Source organism: Trachurus japonicus, chromosome 7, assembly GCF_045865225.1.
Source record: "Trachurus japonicus isolate A0001 chromosome 7, Traja_1.0".
Taxonomy (NCBI): domain Eukaryota; kingdom Metazoa; phylum Chordata; class Actinopteri; order Carangiformes; family Carangidae; genus Trachurus; species Trachurus japonicus.
In genome coordinates, this window is record NC_140913.1 from 13,066,144 (window position 1) to 13,086,393 (window position 20,250).

The following is a 20,250-nucleotide window of genomic DNA, read 5'->3' on the forward strand; positions in this document are numbered from 1 at the left end:
GAACTGAACATCAGACACACACAAACACACACACATCTGTCTGTTATTATGTTTTGATTCTGTACATTTGTCTTACAACTATTTATAGCACAGTTAGGCTACAGTATAACATGTAACTCTTTGTGAGCCATGAGTGACTTCTGTGGTCACTGGTCACGCAGCTGCAACTAGAGCACATTACTCATACATACATACAAATATATATATATGCATTTATGTTAATATATGTACATATTGTGTGTGTGTGTTTGTGTGTGTGTGCGCAAGGCAAAGACTGTGAACTTTTCCACTATGCAAACAAGCAGCAGCTGCCCCCCTTCATACAATTTATGGCTTTCTCAACATAAATCACAAGAACATCCAGATTGATTATCAATAATTGTCTCATCTCACTGTGCAGAGAAGCTGCTGCTAACGGAGCGTCGACCCCCCCGCCCCCAGCCCCACTCAGCTCTCACCATCTACTACGTGTGTAGTTTTCATTAACTCAAACCTGTCCATCTGAAGGTGGATCATCCACTGGAGAAAACTCTTTGTTTACTCGTAGAGACAACGTGCTCAAAGTAAAAATGACTCGTCAGCAGGATAGTGTGTATTAAGTGCAGGATGTGCCCAGTGTGCGTTATACGTCTATCATCATCATTTCCAACAGAGCAGTTTCCCATAGAGAGAGAACTATATAGAGATAAGATCATGTGACAGTCAACTTTTCTTTGATTTAGAGTATTTTTTCTACATTATTCTGTCCGGAAAACTTCTAATACTGGAGTAATGCTTATGTAAATAAAACACACTGCCACTCATTTTAAGTGAGAATGTGTCACTGCGGCGGCTGCAGGACGTTTCTCTGACAGGAACACTCAGAGGCCCATCACAAGTTCACACCACATCTGATTGGTTTGCCTCAGTCTTTCTAGAGCTCCGAACGGTTTGACTCTTTCTCACTCTCCATCCTGGAGCTCTATCAGACTATCAGTCTGTCCCAGTGGCTATCCACAGGTAAGTGTACATGTGCCTGTGTAGGTGAGTGCATGTGTGTGTCCTTCAGCACCAGGGTTCACGCTGGGCTCTGCCTCGGGCCAGACTGTCGGCCCTCTGCCAGGCGCTCTTCATCAGGCTGAGGGCCTCGCTGCAGCGCTTCTGCACAGACGGATCAGACACGACTCTGTGGGGGAGGTCCACCTGTGCACAGTGAGGACAGAGGACACATTTCACACTTTAAACATCTTCTTCATTAAGTCAAACCAGGTCTATGGTTATCATCTTTATCATCTTTTTTATTTTTTGTTCAGTGTATTTTATATTTGTATTATTGTAGTGGAACTTAATGTATAGGACATTTTCACTACAATCCAGCTTGTTTACATTGTGTATAATGTACTGATGTTCGACATGTATCGTACCAAAATAAATCAATACATGTTCATGTATTCATTTGTTCTAAATGGGAAGCAGATACCGCTAGTTGTTGGATTTAAGATATTACGAATATCAATGGGAAGTCTAAATCACTGTTTTATCACTTTATTTTCACTGCAGTAACCCCTGACCTGGAAAATGGCTTTCCACGTGCTGTCTAGTGCCTTCAGCAGCCGATCTCTCTCTTCACACCCGCTGAAGTACAAAATCCATGGAGGGAGGAACTGAGTTCGATCTGCAGCAAACTCCTGGACACAAGATAGTAAAAAACACGGTGAACAACACTTCGTACTGGTACATATGTGATGTACTCTCTCATTAATATCGATATCATATCCATATATAATGTGCATTTGTTCACAAAATAATCCAGAAGTATATTTTTTGATGTTGAGGTACATCTGTTGAGATCGACTTCACATTTCAGGAAAAAAGACGAAAGAATCCCATCTGTGTTTGTAATGTAATCTGTTATCACACATGAATAAATACAATGAACTCACAATGACACAGTACTCCTTGTCGGCCTCCAGGCTGACGGTGGTGACATCCGAGATGTCGGCGCTGCCCAGGGAACGGAAGAAGCTCGTCTGACAATCCTGATGGCAGGTCAGCAGCTTCATGTCTGTGACCACCAGGCAGCATGGGATACAAGGGGTGGGGGCTACACCCTGAGGGATGACCTGAAGATAATACAGTTGTAGTTGTATTAAAACTGCCCCAAATGCACAGAACCTCCTGAAGCAAACCTTTCCACTTCTCTTGCTTCTTCCTCTCTGTCGTTTGGCAAACAACTTGTTTTATTTCAACAACCTCCATTTCTCCTACTTCGTCTATCACAGCCATGTTTACTGAAGTCTAGCACCACCTTTTAATACCACGCAGCTTGATCTGGGTCACCAGGTCGGAGGTTTCCGGCCAAGAGATCATAGGTAGAAGGAGACCCTCCATTCTCCCCGTAATAATCATTTAATTTTTTTTCTAATTACTCAAAAGCTGTTTAATTAAGGTGCAAATCTTGCATGGTTTCTCTTTGAAGAAATACAAGTCTCCCTCTTTACCCCTTTGGAGACAGACTGGCAGAGCAGCTGCATCCAGTCGGCCATGTCCTGCTCGTTGTTGGCACTGAGCTCCAGTGGCGGTCGTTCTGTCAGGATGACTTGGAAGGCGTGGGGACGCTCTGTGCTGTTGGAGCGACGGCAGCCTCCACAGTGCTCCCCCCTGCACACAGAGCATAAAAGAATATAGCCTTCGTTTTCACTACTTTTGAAGAGTAACCACCTCCAGTCTCATGTTTCAGACACTTAAGTCTCACCCCATCGTGACAGACAGCAGAGGGATCACATCAGTTCTCTCTGCGTACAGGTAGAGGATCCCATTGCTGCAAGAAAAGAGGAAGATCTGTTTATATTCATCTAATTACAAGATCATTATATTACAGCATACAGTAAATATTACAGATCTGATAATTATTATAAAACTGACAGAATCCCTCAATGTCTAATGATGCCATTGTAAGTTACACAGTTGTTTCAACCCACTTTAGTGTGGACAAGCAGGGACCAGTGGGACTTGAAATTAACATAATTAGGTGATACCTAGATTAAGACATTATTATAAATTCTGCCACAGACAAGACAGCAGCTGCTGCCCAGTGTTTTCTGAGCTGCACTGCTTTTCTCTACACACTAAACATGGTTCAGATCTGTGTCTCTGACAGTGGCAGATGGTGGAGGGAGTGAAAAGCCAAAGGAATTATCACTTCAATATGTTTGGCATCTTCTGCGTACATCAGGGACATGGGACTGTTAACGTGTTCTACACTTTTTGGCACATTACATTTCTAATACACAACTGGGAGACCTGAATCATTACAGTGTCACACCATATCAGGGATATCAATGAGTCCATTTTAGAAACACAAGTCATTGCGAGTCAATTTCACCTGCTTTGGTGCAATTTAAAGTGACAACAGATGCAAAGGAGAGACAAAAGCAAGCAAATGGTTCTGGATGTGGTGACTAAAGTCAATTCCTCTCTCCTTATCAGTACGTTGAAATACCTGAATTGCCACAATATTAAAATGAGATGTGACACGAATGTTTATGTTTTTGTGAAACAAAGTGACAGTGGAAACGCATCATGATGACACCTGAATAGGTGGTAGTGTATAGTCCAACTAATGTGAATTTAAAAGAATCTAAACTACAGAAGAAAAGGTGACTGGTGGGTTTGATGTGTCTGTACCTGAGGACAAGATAGCAGCTTTTCCACAGCTCTTTGCCCAGATAGGTGGTTCCAGACCTGTACTGGAGAATCCCTTCCTTGGTGCTGGAATGTGTTCCACAGCTTGGTGGGCCAGCTTGGGGAGACAGAGTCACGTCCATAGGATCCTCCCAGTGGACCAGTGAGTAGAGATTGATGCACACTTCTGGTACCTGGAAAGATATAGAGAGATTAGGTCATTAGTGCTTTGAGAGTTGGTTTGGGAAGAGAAGAGAGTTTTGAAACGGACCACAACACAGAATGTCAGAAAACATGTTACAAAGCTTTTACAGCATTAAATACTGTGAACGCAAAAATTACATAATTTCATTATCCGCAGACATTCTTGGTAGATTAGAAAATATACAATCAAAAATGACTACAACAGTGATTTGCACATGTTTGTATTAGTTAATTTATTATTCAGTGTCTTTATTTTTTTTAATAGCACTATTTAACCTGACTTGATGATTTTTTTTAATCTGAGCTGTGATAGAGAGTGACTGTAAATTCAACATTTCTTTACCTCACAGTGAGACTCTTGGGAGACAAACTTTGTGAGAGCCAGTTTTTCCATGGTAGCATCAGTCAGAACCGAGGGGTAAGGAGGCTCGCGGCAACCCTTCACCATGGCTGACTTCAGAACAGACAGGAACCACCTGTGTTAAGAAGAAGGATGAATGAGTCAGATTACAGCATCCCATGAGGGGGCCATGTGCAATATATTGCTCTAAAAACTCAAAGATTCATATCTGAAAATGCACAGAAATACTTAACGACTTGTTTGTCATAAAATAGATCATGGTTAAATATATAATGTCCATGTTCTAATGTAGGGCACTGGATTCATATAAGAGCAAAGGTGCACATAAAAAGAAATCATAAAACAGTTATGCATATTAGGGGGAAATGAATGCTAAATAATCTCTACGTGTCAGAGTCAGTGTAATGTCAGAGTTTTCAGAAACATGAGGCACAGATATGTGGATACACGCACAAAGTCAGGGAGGCATCAGCCGTGTCCAACAGGAACTTTCTCCGTCTGTTGGTGCAAACCACATTCACCGTCTGTTGGTCCAGACCCACCTAAAGACAAACAAGATTACAGCTCAGACACAAAGCTGAAATCTCCTGAGCTGTCACATCATAGTTGAGTCTGCAGGGTTCATGAATATCATCTAACTAACTCATTACTAAACTCAAGTGATTTGTAGCATGAATGGACTTTGAAATAAGAGCACAACATGAACAATCAAGGAACACAAACACTTACTGAAAGATAGTCTAACTCATTATAAGAAACAGCATCTTCTACTGTGTAGGGCTTCTCTGCTGCACCTGTAAATGAAATCAAACATTACATCTTAACTTCAGGATAATCTCTGGTTTGTCAGTGCACATGGATTAAGTTTGTGTAATGATGAAATCCTTGCTTATCCAACATAACAAAGCTGATGCTTGCTTCAGCCACTCACCCTTCCTCAGCAGGTACATGTAACAGTCAGTAAGCAGCAGGTAAAGAGGCTGCAGGTCTCCCTCCATGTGGCCTGTGCTCATCCTCACCATCTGAAAACAAAGATAAACTGGCTCTATATTCACCTGTCTCAAGCTGTATGTATGTTTCTACATTTACAGCAGACAAATGATACAGATTGTCATTTTTTTATCATCTGGGACAAACCAGTGATTTAATACATCAGTTGTCTTTGTTTACAGAGTTTGGTGCAATGTGTGAATAGTTTTTGTGTCAACAGCAGCTGAATTACTGCAGCCTGAGTAAAAGCTGCCATGAACCAACTGGCAGCCTGAGCCTTGCAACACGGCCACTGAGCAAGAAACCACTGCTGTGATGTCACAACCCGACAACTGGCTTGAAGATGTGAGGAGACAATCAAATTCTGTTTATAAACAGTTATTAAAAAGGCCATGATACCACATTCAATGTTACTAATGTAATTGTGGATGCTAGAATGTATATAAATACAGCTGACTTTCTCTCCCTTCACCTTAAACAGCTGCTCCTCGTTCTCTCTGAACACGTGGATCATGAGAAGTAGCAGGTGATTGTTGTCCACCCTGAAATATCAGAAATATGAAGAACATTAGATACGAGACAACATGAGCCCAGTGGACAGCTGATTGTGAAGCTGTATTCATACCTAAACTCTGCAGGGTGAGAGATTTCTGAGGGACTGAGCTTGTCCTCTTTTTGTCGTTGTCCGTTAGTGACTGTGTCCTGGTGTGTTTCTTCTCCTTCTGCATCTTCCTCCTGCCCCAGCTTCATGTTGGGCTCCTGTCCTGTTTTCTTCTTTGTTTCTCCTTCATCTTCAGGGCCACCTGGAAGAGCTTGTGGCTGGCAATGCTCTGTAGAGTCATTGTAGCTACCACCTGTGGGAGCAGAGTCTGAACCGTTGGGGGTAAAGCAGCAAAGTTCTTTAGGCGCAGGAGAGGCCTGCTCGAGCCGGGGCCCTGTGGCCACAGTGGCCTGAGACTCCTCTCCTGGAGCTGGGTCTGGGGGCTCGCCGCCTGAGTCCTCACGAAAGGACTGCTGAGCGGGCGGCTCGGGGCCCTGGTTGCGGCCTTCACTGGTTCTCTCCTCCTCCTCCTCCAAGTGCTCCCAGGGCTCCTCCCGATCCAGAGCCCCGTTGAGTCGGTCCATGACGTCCCGGAGGGGTTGGCCGACACTGTGCATGGAGGTGTCCGTCATCTCTGGGAGGCGTAGGAGGTCTGCTTCCTCATCCTCATCTCCCTCCTCCACGGCCTCTGACCCCACCCTGCTTCTCCTCAGCTCTCCTTCGCCATCCAGCTGATTGACAGAGCAGCTCAGGGAATCCACATCATCCACGGCGAGAATGCTGCCGTCTATATCCATGTGCTCAGAGGAGAGGGAGTTATGGATGCTGCTGCTGGAGTCTGTGGAGCCCTTCCCCCGTCGCTTCTTGGCTGGTTTCCTTCTTCTGGCCATCCTAGAGGGGGGGCACACTGGTTAGCTGTGTTTCCTCTCTTCTAGACTGTTTGATTAAAGCAGAAGTAAGTGGTCCGGTCGTTTTCGCTAATGCTGCGTTCCAGGCAGGCTTTTGAAATCGTAAATTACAGCTTCAAGTCATAACTTACGACTTTGTAGCGTTTCAGGCAACCCACTCCTGTTTTTCCGACCTGTTTTACCGGTGAAAGTCACTATAACGGCCACTCGTAACTTCCGACCGGTGAACTCGTACCAGATCGAACTGGTACCACTTCACGGTCGGAAAAATACGAGTTTCCTTGAACGCACCATAACAGTCCTCGTCCCTACGTCGCCACATTCACGGCGTCCCTTGGCTGCACACACAGCCCTGCATGCCGTTCTCTCTCCTCATTGGATAAAAACTGTAGGATACGATAAATGTTTTCTCCTCGGCTCAGAGCAGAGCAGAGGGACTGACAGACCCGTGTTTCAGTCCAAACACTCTATGTAAGTGATTGCTGTCGGAAGATATAACTATTTAAGACTTATATTAACACAAATATATCACTTACTTCTGCTTTAACAGTAGCTGGGTTTCCATTACAGGTTTTCACAGAATAAAAGCGATACTTCTAAAAGAAGAGACTGCGGGGTGTACAGAGTGCTCGACAGTAGAAAGAAGAGAAATAAACTGCAGGTGGTGCGAGGTGCTCTTTAAGCTTAAAAAAGAGAGAAAGCGAAAGAGCCGTAATTCTCGTTAAGCCTAGTCTCGCGACTGTAACAGAAGGACCTATTGTTTGGTTATTCACCAATGTTATTGGACATGTTATTGTGTGACACTGCCTGAGTTATCAGACTGAGTTGAATGACTGTACACGTCTAGGTTTTATTAAAATAACCCAGATGGTTGAAAACAGTACCAAGTGTGTACTCTTCTTGTGAATGAAGAACAGACTTTTATCAGCGACATCCCTTACTTCTCATGAAATCACGACCCGTTTACCTCAATTTTAAGGAAGATGGACATTCAAAACATATTATGACATTTAGTGATTTAGCAACTGTGACCGCTTAACAACTGTGGTGACGTGACGGGAGGACTCAAAACAGACGGTAGAGAGGGAGAGCGAAGGGAAACTGAAAAAATTACCAACGGGATCATATCTTATCAGACCTGGAGTGACTTGCAAATGCCAAAAAAGTGTTTCCATTTCACTTTTGCGATACACTTTGACATGTCTGAAAAACGACCTCATGAGAGCGTAAATGTTTTGGCGATATTTGAGAGGTTTTTCGAAACATAGGTGTTTGTTTCCATAACCAGTTTTTTATTGCGACATTTAGGTTTTTGCGCATTTCTAGGGGTAATCGAAACACAACTTATGTAACCCTGCTACTGTACCTGATAACCTCCAGCTCGTTATTGGTGCTCTCCACGTCATCTCCAGCGGTGGTGGCGTTGTAGCGGCTGGCCACGTGAACTGGCGTGACGTCAGCTGAGGTGTTGGTTGTGTTGGTGTCTGAGTCCTCGTTGAAGGGGTTGTGTCTGGATGTGGGGCTGTGAGGAGGAGGAGGAGGATGAGCCGCCACCTTCACCTTGATGGTACCTGTAGAGAGGACCACCGTGTCGCTGATGACAGTTTGGGGATCAGAGCCGCTGGATCGTGGGCAGCTGGCCTGGTCTGTCAGATCACCCTCTATCGTGACAAGCCACAAGAAAACACCCACTTAATGGAAAAGCAGCACTTAACCACATTTACGTCTGCTTATTCAAAGTAATGCACTCAAGTTTTAGCGCTGTCTCGCTGGGAGGTTCGAGGGACAGATGGAGATGTCACAGTCACAGTCTCGTTTGTTTTGTTCTCTTGAAATATTTACATATGTATCCATTTATTTATCATCAGTGTTGGAGTCGACCAGCGAGACAGCTTCACAAAAACTTAGTGTTTTCCTTCATCAGCATTGCACACAAATAAATGTTAGGGGCTGCAGTGTCCTTTGTTGTTCTTTGGCAGAGTCAGAGGCACAAAATGCAACATCAAGTAGGTCAACAGCAAGCAGTGGCATAGGCCTAGGTCAAGGGTCACACACGGCAAGAACTTGAGGGAATGATGAATGGACTAAATTTTGTATGATTATGAGTCTATCTATTGCAACTAAGGCTTTAAGAAAATGATTAACCTTTCTGGAGAGCACCTTTAACTTCAACATTTACAAAGTATTGAAGACCAAGTTTGTCCCAGTCCGGTTCATCACCTCTAGCCAATTCTTAAGATGCAGCCTGTTGAGCCCTCAGGGCCACCGTAGAGAGCGGCACAGATGAATTCACTGAACGTCTTCTCAGCCATTAATTTCTTTCATTCTCTTTCAAACTACTTTTGTTCATAGTTGTGTCTTTGTTCAAGTTGAAATGGACTTTGGTGAACTTTGCATTCAGACGTTTGTGCAGGACAGAAACCTACACATGTCTCAAATCCTAATTCAAGAAGAGATAACTGTAAATAATAAGACTAAGATTCACGTGCAAGTGTATAACTAACACAACTGCTGTAGTAACGCACAGCAATTAGAAATCTCATCCTATAGCGATTGTTTTCAATTTTCACCTCACACTCCAGCTGAGCTGAACCTAGGCCAGTGCCACGCGTCACACAGGAAGAGAAGACGTTACAGAAACAACAACAACAGCAGCAGGCAGACAGACAGACAGACAGACAGACAGACAGACAGACAGACAGACAGACAGACAGACGAACAGCAGCACAGTGACACAGTGAACCCAGACACAGACTGGACGGGGTGAGTACCGTTACATCAGGCATTTATCTTGTGATAAACAACACGGCCAAGTGAGCATCGGGGTCAACTCCCAGATAAGTAACACATGCAGAACAGTTTCACCCAAAACATCCCAGGTAAACCAAACTTACCAGTCAACTCACTGTGCAAGGTGATTCATTCATTTTGTGTTAGTATAACTTTTTCTATTATTTATCATTCATAAACCTCCTCTAAACATGTGTGTGCAGCACAGTCACATTTCTGCAGCTACTAATGAGATGCAGAAGAAGCTGTAGTGTTACATCATGTTTCTTATGATGGGCACAGAGGTTTGTACAATAACACATTGAGCTACAAGCTTCTTATTTATAGTTACACAGTAATTACTGTCATGTGCCATCTAACGCTGGATTCAAATACAGCATATCCTTCTGATCATGCTAGTTTAATGTCCCCAGATCAGCAGTATTTTTTTTTCAGTTAGTTGCATTTTACAGTTAACATGCTATTTACTGCGTAGAACACCCAGCATGAATTTTGTAAGCATAAGCTGTGGGACGGCCATGCCAGATAGGAAGGGACGGAAGGGAGGAAGGATGGAGGGAGGGAGGGATGAAAGGGCAGGAGGGGTTGACCAATGTCCCACCTTCCCAGTCTGCACTTGGCATTGACTGCAACACGGGGAAGATGTCACCGAAATCATAATCTAAAAAAAGGAGGGATAACATCCAGCATTAGAGAGATGGAGAGGAGAGAGGAGAGGAGAGACTGAGACAATGGCACAGAAACAGAAAGAAAAAAAAATAACACAACATGTGGTTTTTTTGAAATCACTGAACGGATGGAAAAAAAATAGACAAATGGGAACTAAAACAACGGAACTGACTGTGGGGAAAGCATTGACTGGGTGCTGCAATCCCCCCCCTCCCCAGTGAGAACAATCTGTAACCACAGGCCTCCGCAAATCATGTGACCCATTTGATAAAATGCACATTGGTGTTTGTGAGTCACAGGAGTCTGGAAGGATCAATCTGACTTCTGCTTCCACGTGCCATAAGCCAGACGTCACTGTAGGACTCTGTGCCAAAGAATGAGTGTTGGACCTCATCATAGACCCAAAAATAAAGGCTGCTAGTCATTTCATAGTCATTCAGCAACAAAGTAACATTAATATGAGCCATTACGTGCTGATAGAATGAGCACATACTGTAGAAGTGACACTAGATATCTCATGGGGGTCATTTGAAAAGTTAATGGTGATAACTGCTGCTAAAAAGGTGTAACCGCTGAGTGAGGCAGGTCAGCAAATATGGAGGAATAGGGAACAAATAGTAAATAGTGAGGTGAAAGAACAACAGGGCACCTACCTTCACTGGAGGGGGCTATGGCACTGTCGTCCCACTCTAGGTTGGTGGAGGTGAGAGACGTAAAGGAGTGCAGGGACAAGCTGTCTGAGCTGGGCAGCCTCTCCTCGAAGTCCAGCAGGTTCTGGGGTTTATAGTAATCTGGCATGTAGGGGGCCACGTCCAGATAGGGCACATCCTGACCCGGCAGGACCCAACAGGTACGTTACTGACATGTTGCTAATGTAAACCTTAATAGTGATAGTGTAACGAAATAAATGCTAACCAGCTCCAGATCAAAGCGGATGAATTCCAGGCCAGAAACCAGCGTGAGGAAGAGCGTGAGGTGGTCGTGGCTGCAGACCAGTGCATTCCTAGAAGAGAAGGAAATGGGTTAAAGTCATGTCAATGCACCATTCCTTGCACAGGTAATCAACATCAGGAAAACAGGGGACTCACTTGAAATAATACTTCTGCAGTAACCCTTGGTTCTCCTGGAAGAGGCGCAGGTAGCTCTCTAAAGAGCTCTCGCTCAGTGCCAGGTATAACCATGCACGACCTGCATGGAACAGAAAAAGACTTTTCTATACGTATACCATATAATGTGTGTGACCGTGTTTGACTGAGCGAGAGGGAGATGTCTCACTTCGGCCGAGGTTGGTTGCTATGTGCTGCAGCTCATCAATCTGACGGACGGCCTCTCTCCTGGTGAAGTGCAGGACGAGGACCCAGTAGCCTGAGGAGATGTCCTGCAGCCTGTAATGTTGAAAACAATACCATCGCATGTATGAGGTCTAAGAGGGAAAGAGGAGTGGAGCGATGGCACTCAAACTAAATGTATCCTCAGCTTGATTTGCAGCCTGAGTCTCTAAACACTGTCAAAGTTGTCCAAAGAGACAGTTAACATGGAGTGACATGAGTAAGAATATCACTCTTTTAAAAAGGACTTTCTGCATAATGAAAAAAAACAAAACTAAATAAATCAGATTACTTTTTGGACTTTGAACCCCACCCCCCCTCCTCCAGGCAGTGTGCTGTTACTTGCTGTGTGCCTCTTACCCATACAGCAGAGCATGGTCAAGGTGTTCACAAAGGCGCTGCAGGACCCGGTCATGATTCCTGATGGCTGGAGTCTCATCTTCACAGGCCGCAAAGTAACTCTGCAACTGTACAGATACAGTTTCTAGTTACAAAACTGCTACAACTTCTCTTTGAAAGACAGGAGTGCAGCTGAAAAGTTACATTAAGATACATTATTTAATGTAGTAGTGTACTACTATTATACGAAGTCAGACACATTGGGCTCATCATGACTGGCTGCAGAGGAATATTATGATGATTGTATTTACCTGAAACCAGCTGCAATATTAAACTTAGGTTGCAGTTTACCGTTTGTGCATGGCTCACCATGGAGCGTGCACTGTTACATCTAATATGCTCTTGTTTGCAGATGTTCAGCCAATCAGACATATTGAATGACTGTCAGACGAAGATGGTGAGAGAGGCTTAAAAAGCATACAGATTTAGATGTTATGAAACTCCTTTAATGCAGATGAGCCAGTAATGGAGTCTTTATTGCGCATAATGAATTTATAACCAAATGAAAAAGTGATCTCATTGTTTCGACTGTGTGCTGTACCATACTGGAAATGAACTATAGAGTGAACAGTGAAGCAGGACAATCATCCTACAGTAAAACATAAAGTCCCCGCAGGAATTTAGGGCAGAGCACTGGGTTGACTTAATCCAAATAAGTGTGTTTCATTGTATTTCAGTTTTACTGCTGAGGACCGGACGGAGGGCAAGAAGAAACCAATGAAACACGCTGTTAGTGAAGCTTGCAGCAGAGCATGTCTGAGAGAGCGACAAGAGAGACTGGTGATGTCTGTGGGTTGGAGACTGAAGCCGAGTATTTTTGACTCCCTCAAATTTGAGGACTATGTATTGAAGGAGCTACAAGTCCCATGTTCATAATCTCATGTGTTTAAACAATATGAATGTCCATGTTCATAATGTCGTTTCAATCCCAGTGTGCTGGCATACAGAGCAAAAACAACACAAACCTTGCTACAGTCTTTATGTTTCTTATCTGAATCTACCAGACTGTAGTTATTGTACTGAAATACAACATTTCTAGTACGGATCCATACATGCTAAGTTATGTGTGAAAACAGTTCAACCAAAAAAGTCTCATTGTTTTCAACTCTCCTTCAGTGACCTGCAGGACCTCCTTCAACATAAATAAACCATATAGAGGACAAAAACCCTGAAGCTTGAACAGACTGTGTAGGTCAGAGCAGCTTTGAAGACCCAAACAGGGAGAATCTGTATCCTGTGACCATCTCCACATGACTAAGCAATGTTTGTCAGCAGTAAACACTGTACACTTTCTTGGAAGCTTGAAACACAACACTTCATAACCACTTCCACAGTCAAGTCTTTCTGCAGTCATTACAATAAAAGAGATAAATGGTTTAATTCATTTAAAAACTAATTAGATAAAACTTGTGGATGAAAGAGCTCAGCTGCAGTAGTGGGTTCACTGCACACTAAAATGGGGCTTTCTAATGCAATCATCTGATTATGGGACTGGTGGATGTGTGATGGGGAAAAAACTGCATAACAAAAGCTCAAATGTACATGGATTTGAAAAGTGAATGTACAAACATGCAAGTAAAGGAGGAGGAGGTAGATGCGATGCCGACTTTTGGTTTATAAGAAAGATTAGCTGCACACAAAAATCCAAAATATTTCACAGCTTGAGTGGGAATGTGGAGTAAAGATCGACTGGCCAAACCCTTTGGTGCTAATGTGTGTCCGTTTTGCTGCTGCAGGTGTGTTTACAACACATGCCGCAGTGAGCAAACACTGGGGCTTGGTCAGAAACATAAACTAGGGCATGACAACCGACATCTGACGTCGTGAAACATGACAGTGGATTTAGATAGCAGTGAGAATAATCTATACTTTGTTTGGCTGTGAGAGAAAGGGCAAGGCCCTTGTTTGACAGGGAGCTGCTGATACCCCCCCTCCGACTTGAAAGTTGCCCTCATCGACAGACAAAAGATGACCTAACGTTAGCTACACCTCCTCCAGCAAGTGAAAATGGTTAAATCCAGTATCAATAACAACAAACAAGGTGTGCTGCTGACCAATGGGACAGCGCTTACCTTCTTGACAGACAGGGAGATGTTTTCCAATATGCGGTCTTTCACTTTGAGTTGATCCATCACTGCTGGCAGCAGCTCACAGCAGGTCGTCAGCTGACTCCCACAGCTCGGCTCTTGTTTTGCTAACGCTAACCGTCCGCCTCAGCTAGCTAGCTAGCTAACATCTTGTCCAGTGGCTCCCAAACAAATGACAGAGGTACAGCTGTTAACTACACACCGAAGTTTCTTTTCTTTTTTTTAAGTCAGTACCGCTGGTGTTAGCTCACAACTTTCATGTTAACGCCCAACAAGCAGCAGCGCGATGTGTCGACCCGCTGTCTCCGCTCCGGTTAGCGTTAGCCGCAGCCACTTGACTTTTTCTTGAACGCTGCTCCAGCCGGGGCGGTCAGCAAGTTTTACAGTCCAGACATTTGTGAAATTTAGCGGGAATTTTTATATAACATACTTTCCGTTTTCAATTCTCCAATTGGCTGTCGTGAATAACTTTAAGTTGTCTTATCGCGACATAGCCTAAAAAGCCAATTACATCAAACTTTTTGTGCTACTAACCTAAATGCTCCAACAACTCTCGGTCAATGGGTGACGTCACTGTCAGCCGTTACACGCCTTACTGACGGTGCAGGACGGTGGGAGCTGAACCACGTCCAGATGTTTTACAGTCTGTGGTCCAGATCTGACACATTCAGAGGTTTTTTGCTCAGGTCAAATACAAAAACAGGACTTCATTATTAATCATCAGATCTAACTCTTGAATTAGACTTGTGTCCAAGACTGTCAACCCATAAATTAATGTTTTTTCCTAGTGTCACTTTTTTCATTCAGACTGACTGCTATGAATGACAAGTTGTGTAAATCTATTGCCAAATTGACTTTTTCGTAGTTTCCCAAAACCATGCTGTATACACAACACTTCTTTCATTTTATGTAAAGCAAATGCAAATTTAAATGCCTCTATTTTTAAACTGAGTTTGACCTAAGTGTGCAACATGGATGTATTGGTGTGCAGTCCAACATTATAGTTTCCATGGCAGTACCTCACAACAATCATCACTATAAATAAATTATATCCAGGCATTGTGAAATAAAAAAAAAGTCACATAATTATGTAATGTTGGGAAAAATTGCAGGGGTTTCAACTAAGTGGAATGTCAGTTTTTTATTGTTAGGATGACTCCAGCTTTTTTGGAAACACATTAAAAATCTTATCAAAAACAAAACAAAACAAAAAAAAAAGTTGGCATATTCAGTGCATGTAGTTAGTTACCACAGTAATCTGTCCTGATTGAGAAAATGTGGGCCAAATTCAAATATGTTCCAAGGCAAGTGCTCTACTTCATAATTTTATCAAATGTAAAGCAACTTTACACAAACACTGACAGACTTCAGAACATATACAGTTCATTGAGAGATGTTAAAGTTGGGGGAAAAAAAGAAAAGAAAAAAACCCTAACCGCTTCCTTGCATTACAGTCAGCACCTTGAGACCCTCATTAGTTGAGTGCTCTAAAAACCAAACAGAAACTGTACTTTTATGGTGGACTGCAGTCCAAGTCCCTGTGTGAAGATTCAACATTCAATTTCAGCTCTTCACACCATAAGTTCAAATCGTGTAATCTCCTTTTGCCCTTTCCTGTTTCTCTGCATTAGTCGGACTTCTCCTTCTCTTTCATGTGCAGGAAAACGATGCTGAAGACGAAGAGTCCCGACATCATGGAGAAGACACTGGCGTAGTATGGGAAGGCTGAGGGGATGAAGCGCTCGTACTGAGTGTGCTGCAGAGGACGCACTGATACCTGTGACAAGGAAACACAATGGTAGAAGTTGGATGAGTGACGTGTGCACAAAAATATTCCCACTTCACCCCAGAACATGTTGAGTTAACATACCTGAGTGGAGGAGTAGAGGTGTGTGTATCCCAGTCGGTTGTAGTCAACCTTGAACTGGAAGACTCCGTACACATCAGGCAGTTTGAACTGGACACTGTATTTACCTCCTGGTGGAGAGACAACATAGGTTTTTTAAATATATATCTCCTCTACTTGATAGGAAGTGCAGAGAGACAGGAAAGCAGGGAGAGAGACTGGGGGAATGACATGTGCCAGAGACCGCCTGGTCAGGAGGACTGGCTGATGGAGGAAGTTAGTATCAATAAAAAGAGGGTACTAAGCACAAAAACCAACCATTTTTCTTCAGGTACGTCCTGACGAAGGGATCAATCCTCACAAACTCCAGCTGAATATCATCTCCGTCAAAGGGCACCCAGCGGCCCTCGGACAGCATCTCGATGACGATGCTGTACTCCTGCATGGGAGAGTTTTACACTGATTAAGATGTTGAAGTTCCAGCACTGTACGCAGCTTCTGATTCAGCGTGAAAACAAAAAGCTTCAAGGTGGCGACTGTTTCCATAACTCACCACAAGGTCAGTGATGGTGTATGCGGTTGGGGGAGTGTTCTCTCCTACGGGATGATGGGTAACAGCTCCCACCCTGAGGACTCCGGCCTCCTTGAACACCCACCGGGACAGAGCCTCAGCCAGCTCCATGTTCCCAGTCTGCTCATGCCTGACAAAGCCCAGAGAGAGGAGAGGAGGACTTTAACCACAATGGGAAGTGACAGTACAAGTTCATCCCAGATGTAACCATCTGACTCTGCTGGGATGAAGTTTGTTTGATAAGTTGTGATGTAAATTCTGTGATCAATGTTTTTATGTTGGTCATGAGGGGGCTAAGAGTCATTTTCCACTGTTGTCTTCTTTGGTGTCATTCTAGTACCGTAGTTATACTGCTAAAATGCCCATAAAAAAAGAAAATATCTACATTGCAACAGTGCAGTTTCATATATTCTATTTTAACTATAAGATGTGCTGGTATCTAGAAGTGTGATGAAGAGTGAGGCCCACCTCTGGGACCCAGGTGTGGCCTTTTGCACAGCAGAGTTGAAGAAGGCATCACTGAAGAAGTCCATGGAGCCGCTGAAAACCACTCTGGCGTTGTTCCTGGCCTGAAGTCCAGCAATCAGCAGGGTGTTCTTGCCAACAGCATGGGGATACTGGAGGAGTAAAATTGAATGATGATTTAGAAATGAAGTTACACAAAGTGATGTTACACAAAGTGATGTTAAGTCATATGAAGTTCAGTAAGGAAATGACAGCATCAGCAAATGAAATGGGTCTTATCAAACTGAGGACAGAGGAGGATCATTAGGCTGTGTGGAGACTATTTTTCTTCTGAACTGAATCGTCAGTGATGTTACCTGAGAGATGGGTCTGTCAGGGAAAAAGGAGTAAGAGGTGGAGGAGCCAGTGAGGATGTCCAGGACCAGAGGGTTGTCTGGGTCTGCCACCATGCTGGAAAAGAGGGTGGCATGTTTAAAGCCGTGTTTGCATTGCGAAGAGTTGTATAATGAATCTGTGAACATTAATAAAACAGTGCAACATCAAATGTCTTCTTTGAAAAGTCTCTTCAACTTAGCACAGTAAAGATGCTATAAGCCAACATTATTAAAGTGAAATTCCGGCGTAAGTGTAAACCATGGTCAAACACACCGTAACACAGAGTTAGACCCCCCCTCGAGAGATCAATTTGTCCGACCGCTACATTCACGAGATCCACCAACTTCAGCAAATACCGCAATATCGCCACACACGGCGCTCTCCGGATCCACTGTCTGACCGCAACCAAAACGCCACCATTTGCCCAAAATAATGCTCAGAACTGCACCAAATGTCATCAATAGTACACACAGGGTCCCAGCACGTAGTACGAGTTGTCAAACATCTGCTAGCTTTGCCTGTTTTCTTTAGCAAGGAGACCAGATACAACTCACCTACTTCTCCTCCGGGAGCCGCTTGTTGGTGAGGAAGCCCTGACGAGTCGATCACCGAGTGCACCGGAGTTCCGCAGCTCTTAAAAATGCTCATTTGCGCCTATATCGTGGCCAGCACTCGATAATAATAGTTATAAAGTGATATGCAAGATAAAAAAAAAAAAAAACTCTGATTGTATTTCCGTGAGGTAATTGTTGATTGAGCTGCGGAACTCCGGTGCACTCGGTGATCGACTCGTCAGGGCTTCCTCACCAACAAGCGGCTCCCGGAGGAGAAGTAGGTGAGTTGAGTTGCATCTCCTTGCTAAAGAAAACAGGCAAAGCTAGCAGATGTTTGACAACTCGTACTACGTGCTGGGACCCTGTGTGTACTATTGATGACATTTGGTGCAGTTCTGAGCATTATTTTGGGCAAATGGTGGCGTTTTGGTTGCGGTCAGACAGTGGATCTGGAGAGCGCCGTGTGTGGCGATATTGCGGTATTTGCTGAAGTTGGTGGATCTCGTGAATGTAGCGGTCGGGCAAATTGATCTCTCGAGGGGGGGTCTAACTCGGTGTTACGGTGTGTTTGACCATGGTTTACACTTACGCCGGAATTTCACTTTAAGTAAAACATTGTCAGTAACAAGTAAATAAGCAATTAATTACTGCCAGAAAAAACTCAGCACCTCCCAAAATTCAGTGTATTGAGGTTATTTAGTGTGGCTGTGTTACAGAGGATGAGTTGTACTTACCCAACACCCTTGAATAAAATGGGTTTGTTGGTGGGTTTGCCAACAATAGTGGGAGCTTTCATCAGGTTCTCTGGGTCAGCGACGATCAGGGTGTGCTGCAGACAGGAAACATCAGTCGTATTTAACAACGTTTTGGTTCTAAAGACTTGATTTTGTGGAACAAGTTTGTGTGTTTCTTATTTACCTCTCCAGGGTCAGACACATCATAGTGGTGATGGTCAATGACAGCGGTCTTCTCCTCATCAAACTCGATGCCACATTCACTGCCCAGCTCCCTCAGAGGATCACCTGTGAAAAGAGAGAAAAGCATGAATTAATACAACAATGGACAACAATCCAGTATTTCAGAGTTTCTACTGGGAGGCGCAATAGCTGCTGGAAACCAACTGACCGATATCTGAACTGGCAGCAACCAGGACATTTCCTCCACCATCAATGAAGGATGTGATGGTCTCCACGTTTATATTTCCTCCAAAGTCTGCAAAGAAAATAAAGATAGTACAGATAGTTTTAGTAAAAGGCAAACACAAGCGCTGATTAGATCCATTTTTCTAACACAAAGAGTGACATTTACCTTCAACTGATGGTGAAAAGAGGATTAAGTGGTCATACAGGAACTGGCCGTATTTGATCAGCGAGAGGGAGGGGTCATCGGCTGTCTTGAATGTGAGGTCAAAGCCACGATCTGAAAAGGAAAAGCACAATATCTATTGATAAGCAATGATATTTGTTTTGCATTTTTGCTGCAACTTCGAACAGGATTGTACATCTCTGCATTATAACTACAAAGCTATCAGTCAATTACAGGCCACTTACAGTAGGCGAAGTAGCAGAAGTTGCATTGGATGGCCACATCATCACTGAGTCAGTATTACAGGGTAACATCTCGTTTACAACTTAGTTATAAGTTAAACTTACTAGTATTCCTCTCAGTCATTCGCATCGGATAAAAGTGGCTCTTAGTTTACGAGGAAATGGCAAATCTACAATAAACCTCAAATTATCAACCATTTGATTTTACTACATGCCGAAATGATGAGAGGTCCCTAATCGATTCAGGGCGTTATGCATAAACATAACAATGGTCAAATAGGCCTTATTTACGAAAACAAAGTAGGTTAAATCAGCAGAGACGTGAATGAAGTTGGGGGCATAGCTAACATGGTACAGCTAAACTAGCATTAGCAGCCAAACGTGAAGCTAAATTCTTCAAGTCGGAGTCTCACCAGCTCTAGTTTCTTTACCAGCGACATATTTGTCATTTTTTGCAATACGAATGTGACCGATAATGATGTGGAGAGACTGTGTATATGAGTTTAAAATGAGCAGGCATCATGTCCTCACCTGCCAGACTGCGGAAGAACATTGAATGGGTGTCTCTGATGTTGAGGTTGTCCAGCAGCACCAGCGTCTTCCCGTCGGCCACGGCGCAGTGCAACATGCAGGCGACCGACACAAACAGGAGGACGTGGCTGTCCAGGAGTCTGAACCTCCGGTGGGTCATCCCGGCCCGTTTTTTGGACAACGACTCGGAACCGGTCCGGTTTGTCTGCACTGCTGCTGTCAGCGACGCCATTTTGCTGCAGAAGTGGACGTCAGCGTTAGCAGTCGGCGTAACTTTGACCCCGACATCCAGCCAATCACAGAGCAGAACGCGTCATCCCCTGACTACCGCTCAACCAATGGGGTGAAAGATATATTATAAGACTGACACTCGCGGAAGTCTCGACTCTATTTATTGAATAATCAATCTTATAACAAAGAC

The 20,250-nt window shown here is 43.8% G+C and overlaps 2 protein-coding genes across 4 annotated transcripts in view; both read right to left on the minus strand.

Moving 5' to 3' along the window:
* The window catches only part of plekhm2 (pleckstrin homology and RUN domain containing M2), a 16,906-nt gene extending 2,374 nt beyond the window's left edge, over positions 1 to 14,532 (minus strand). The window contains exons 1-20 of one of the 3 annotated variants that reach the window (XM_085781311.1): positions 13,926 to 14,532; positions 11,815 to 11,921; positions 11,402 to 11,511; positions 11,215 to 11,314; positions 11,042 to 11,129; positions 10,780 to 10,954; positions 10,059 to 10,118; positions 8,034 to 8,328; positions 5,844 to 6,650; positions 5,691 to 5,760; positions 5,160 to 5,250; positions 4,958 to 5,022; positions 4,682 to 4,770; positions 4,211 to 4,343; positions 3,667 to 3,857; positions 2,735 to 2,800; positions 2,481 to 2,640; positions 1,923 to 2,102; positions 1,551 to 1,667; positions 1,052 to 1,182 (exon numbers count right to left, since the gene is read on the minus strand). In XM_085781311.1, the coding sequence (XP_085637437.1) occupies positions 1,052 to 1,182; positions 1,551 to 1,667; positions 1,923 to 2,102; positions 2,481 to 2,640; positions 2,735 to 2,800; positions 3,667 to 3,857; positions 4,211 to 4,343; positions 4,682 to 4,770; positions 4,958 to 5,022; positions 5,160 to 5,250; positions 5,691 to 5,760; positions 5,844 to 6,650; positions 8,034 to 8,328; positions 10,059 to 10,118; positions 10,780 to 10,954; positions 11,042 to 11,129; positions 11,215 to 11,314; positions 11,402 to 11,511; positions 11,815 to 11,921; positions 13,926 to 13,985 (3,095 nt within the window). In that variant the 5' untranslated portion in view covers positions 13,986 to 14,532. Of the gene's footprint in view, positions 1 to 12; positions 1,183 to 1,550; positions 1,668 to 1,922; positions 2,103 to 2,480; positions 2,641 to 2,734; positions 2,801 to 3,666; positions 3,858 to 4,210; positions 4,344 to 4,681; positions 4,771 to 4,957; positions 5,023 to 5,159; positions 5,251 to 5,690; positions 5,761 to 5,843; positions 6,651 to 8,033; positions 8,329 to 10,058; positions 10,119 to 10,779; positions 10,955 to 11,041; positions 11,130 to 11,214; positions 11,315 to 11,401; positions 11,512 to 11,814; positions 11,922 to 13,925 lie in introns of those variants that run through there. The other 2 variants (XM_085781310.1, XM_085781312.1) reach the window with 2 other exon arrangements.
* A 530-nt stretch (positions 14,533 to 15,062) lies between these two features.
* On the minus strand, positions 15,063 to 20,079 carry ddost (dolichyl-diphosphooligosaccharide--protein glycosyltransferase subunit (non-catalytic)). Its single transcript, XM_085781305.1, has 11 exons — positions 19,830 to 20,079; positions 19,060 to 19,170; positions 18,877 to 18,963; positions 18,670 to 18,773; positions 18,486 to 18,580; positions 17,179 to 17,272; positions 16,826 to 16,974; positions 16,340 to 16,487; positions 16,105 to 16,225; positions 15,811 to 15,917; positions 15,063 to 15,717 (listed from the first exon to the last, which is right to left on the minus strand). The coding sequence occupies exons 1-11, from the start codon at positions 20,059 to 20,061 to the stop codon at positions 15,568 to 15,570; spliced, it is 1,398 nt and encodes a 465-aa protein (XP_085637431.1). The 5' UTR covers positions 20,062 to 20,079; the 3' UTR covers positions 15,063 to 15,567.
* Between the last annotated feature and the right edge of the window lie 171 nt (positions 20,080 to 20,250).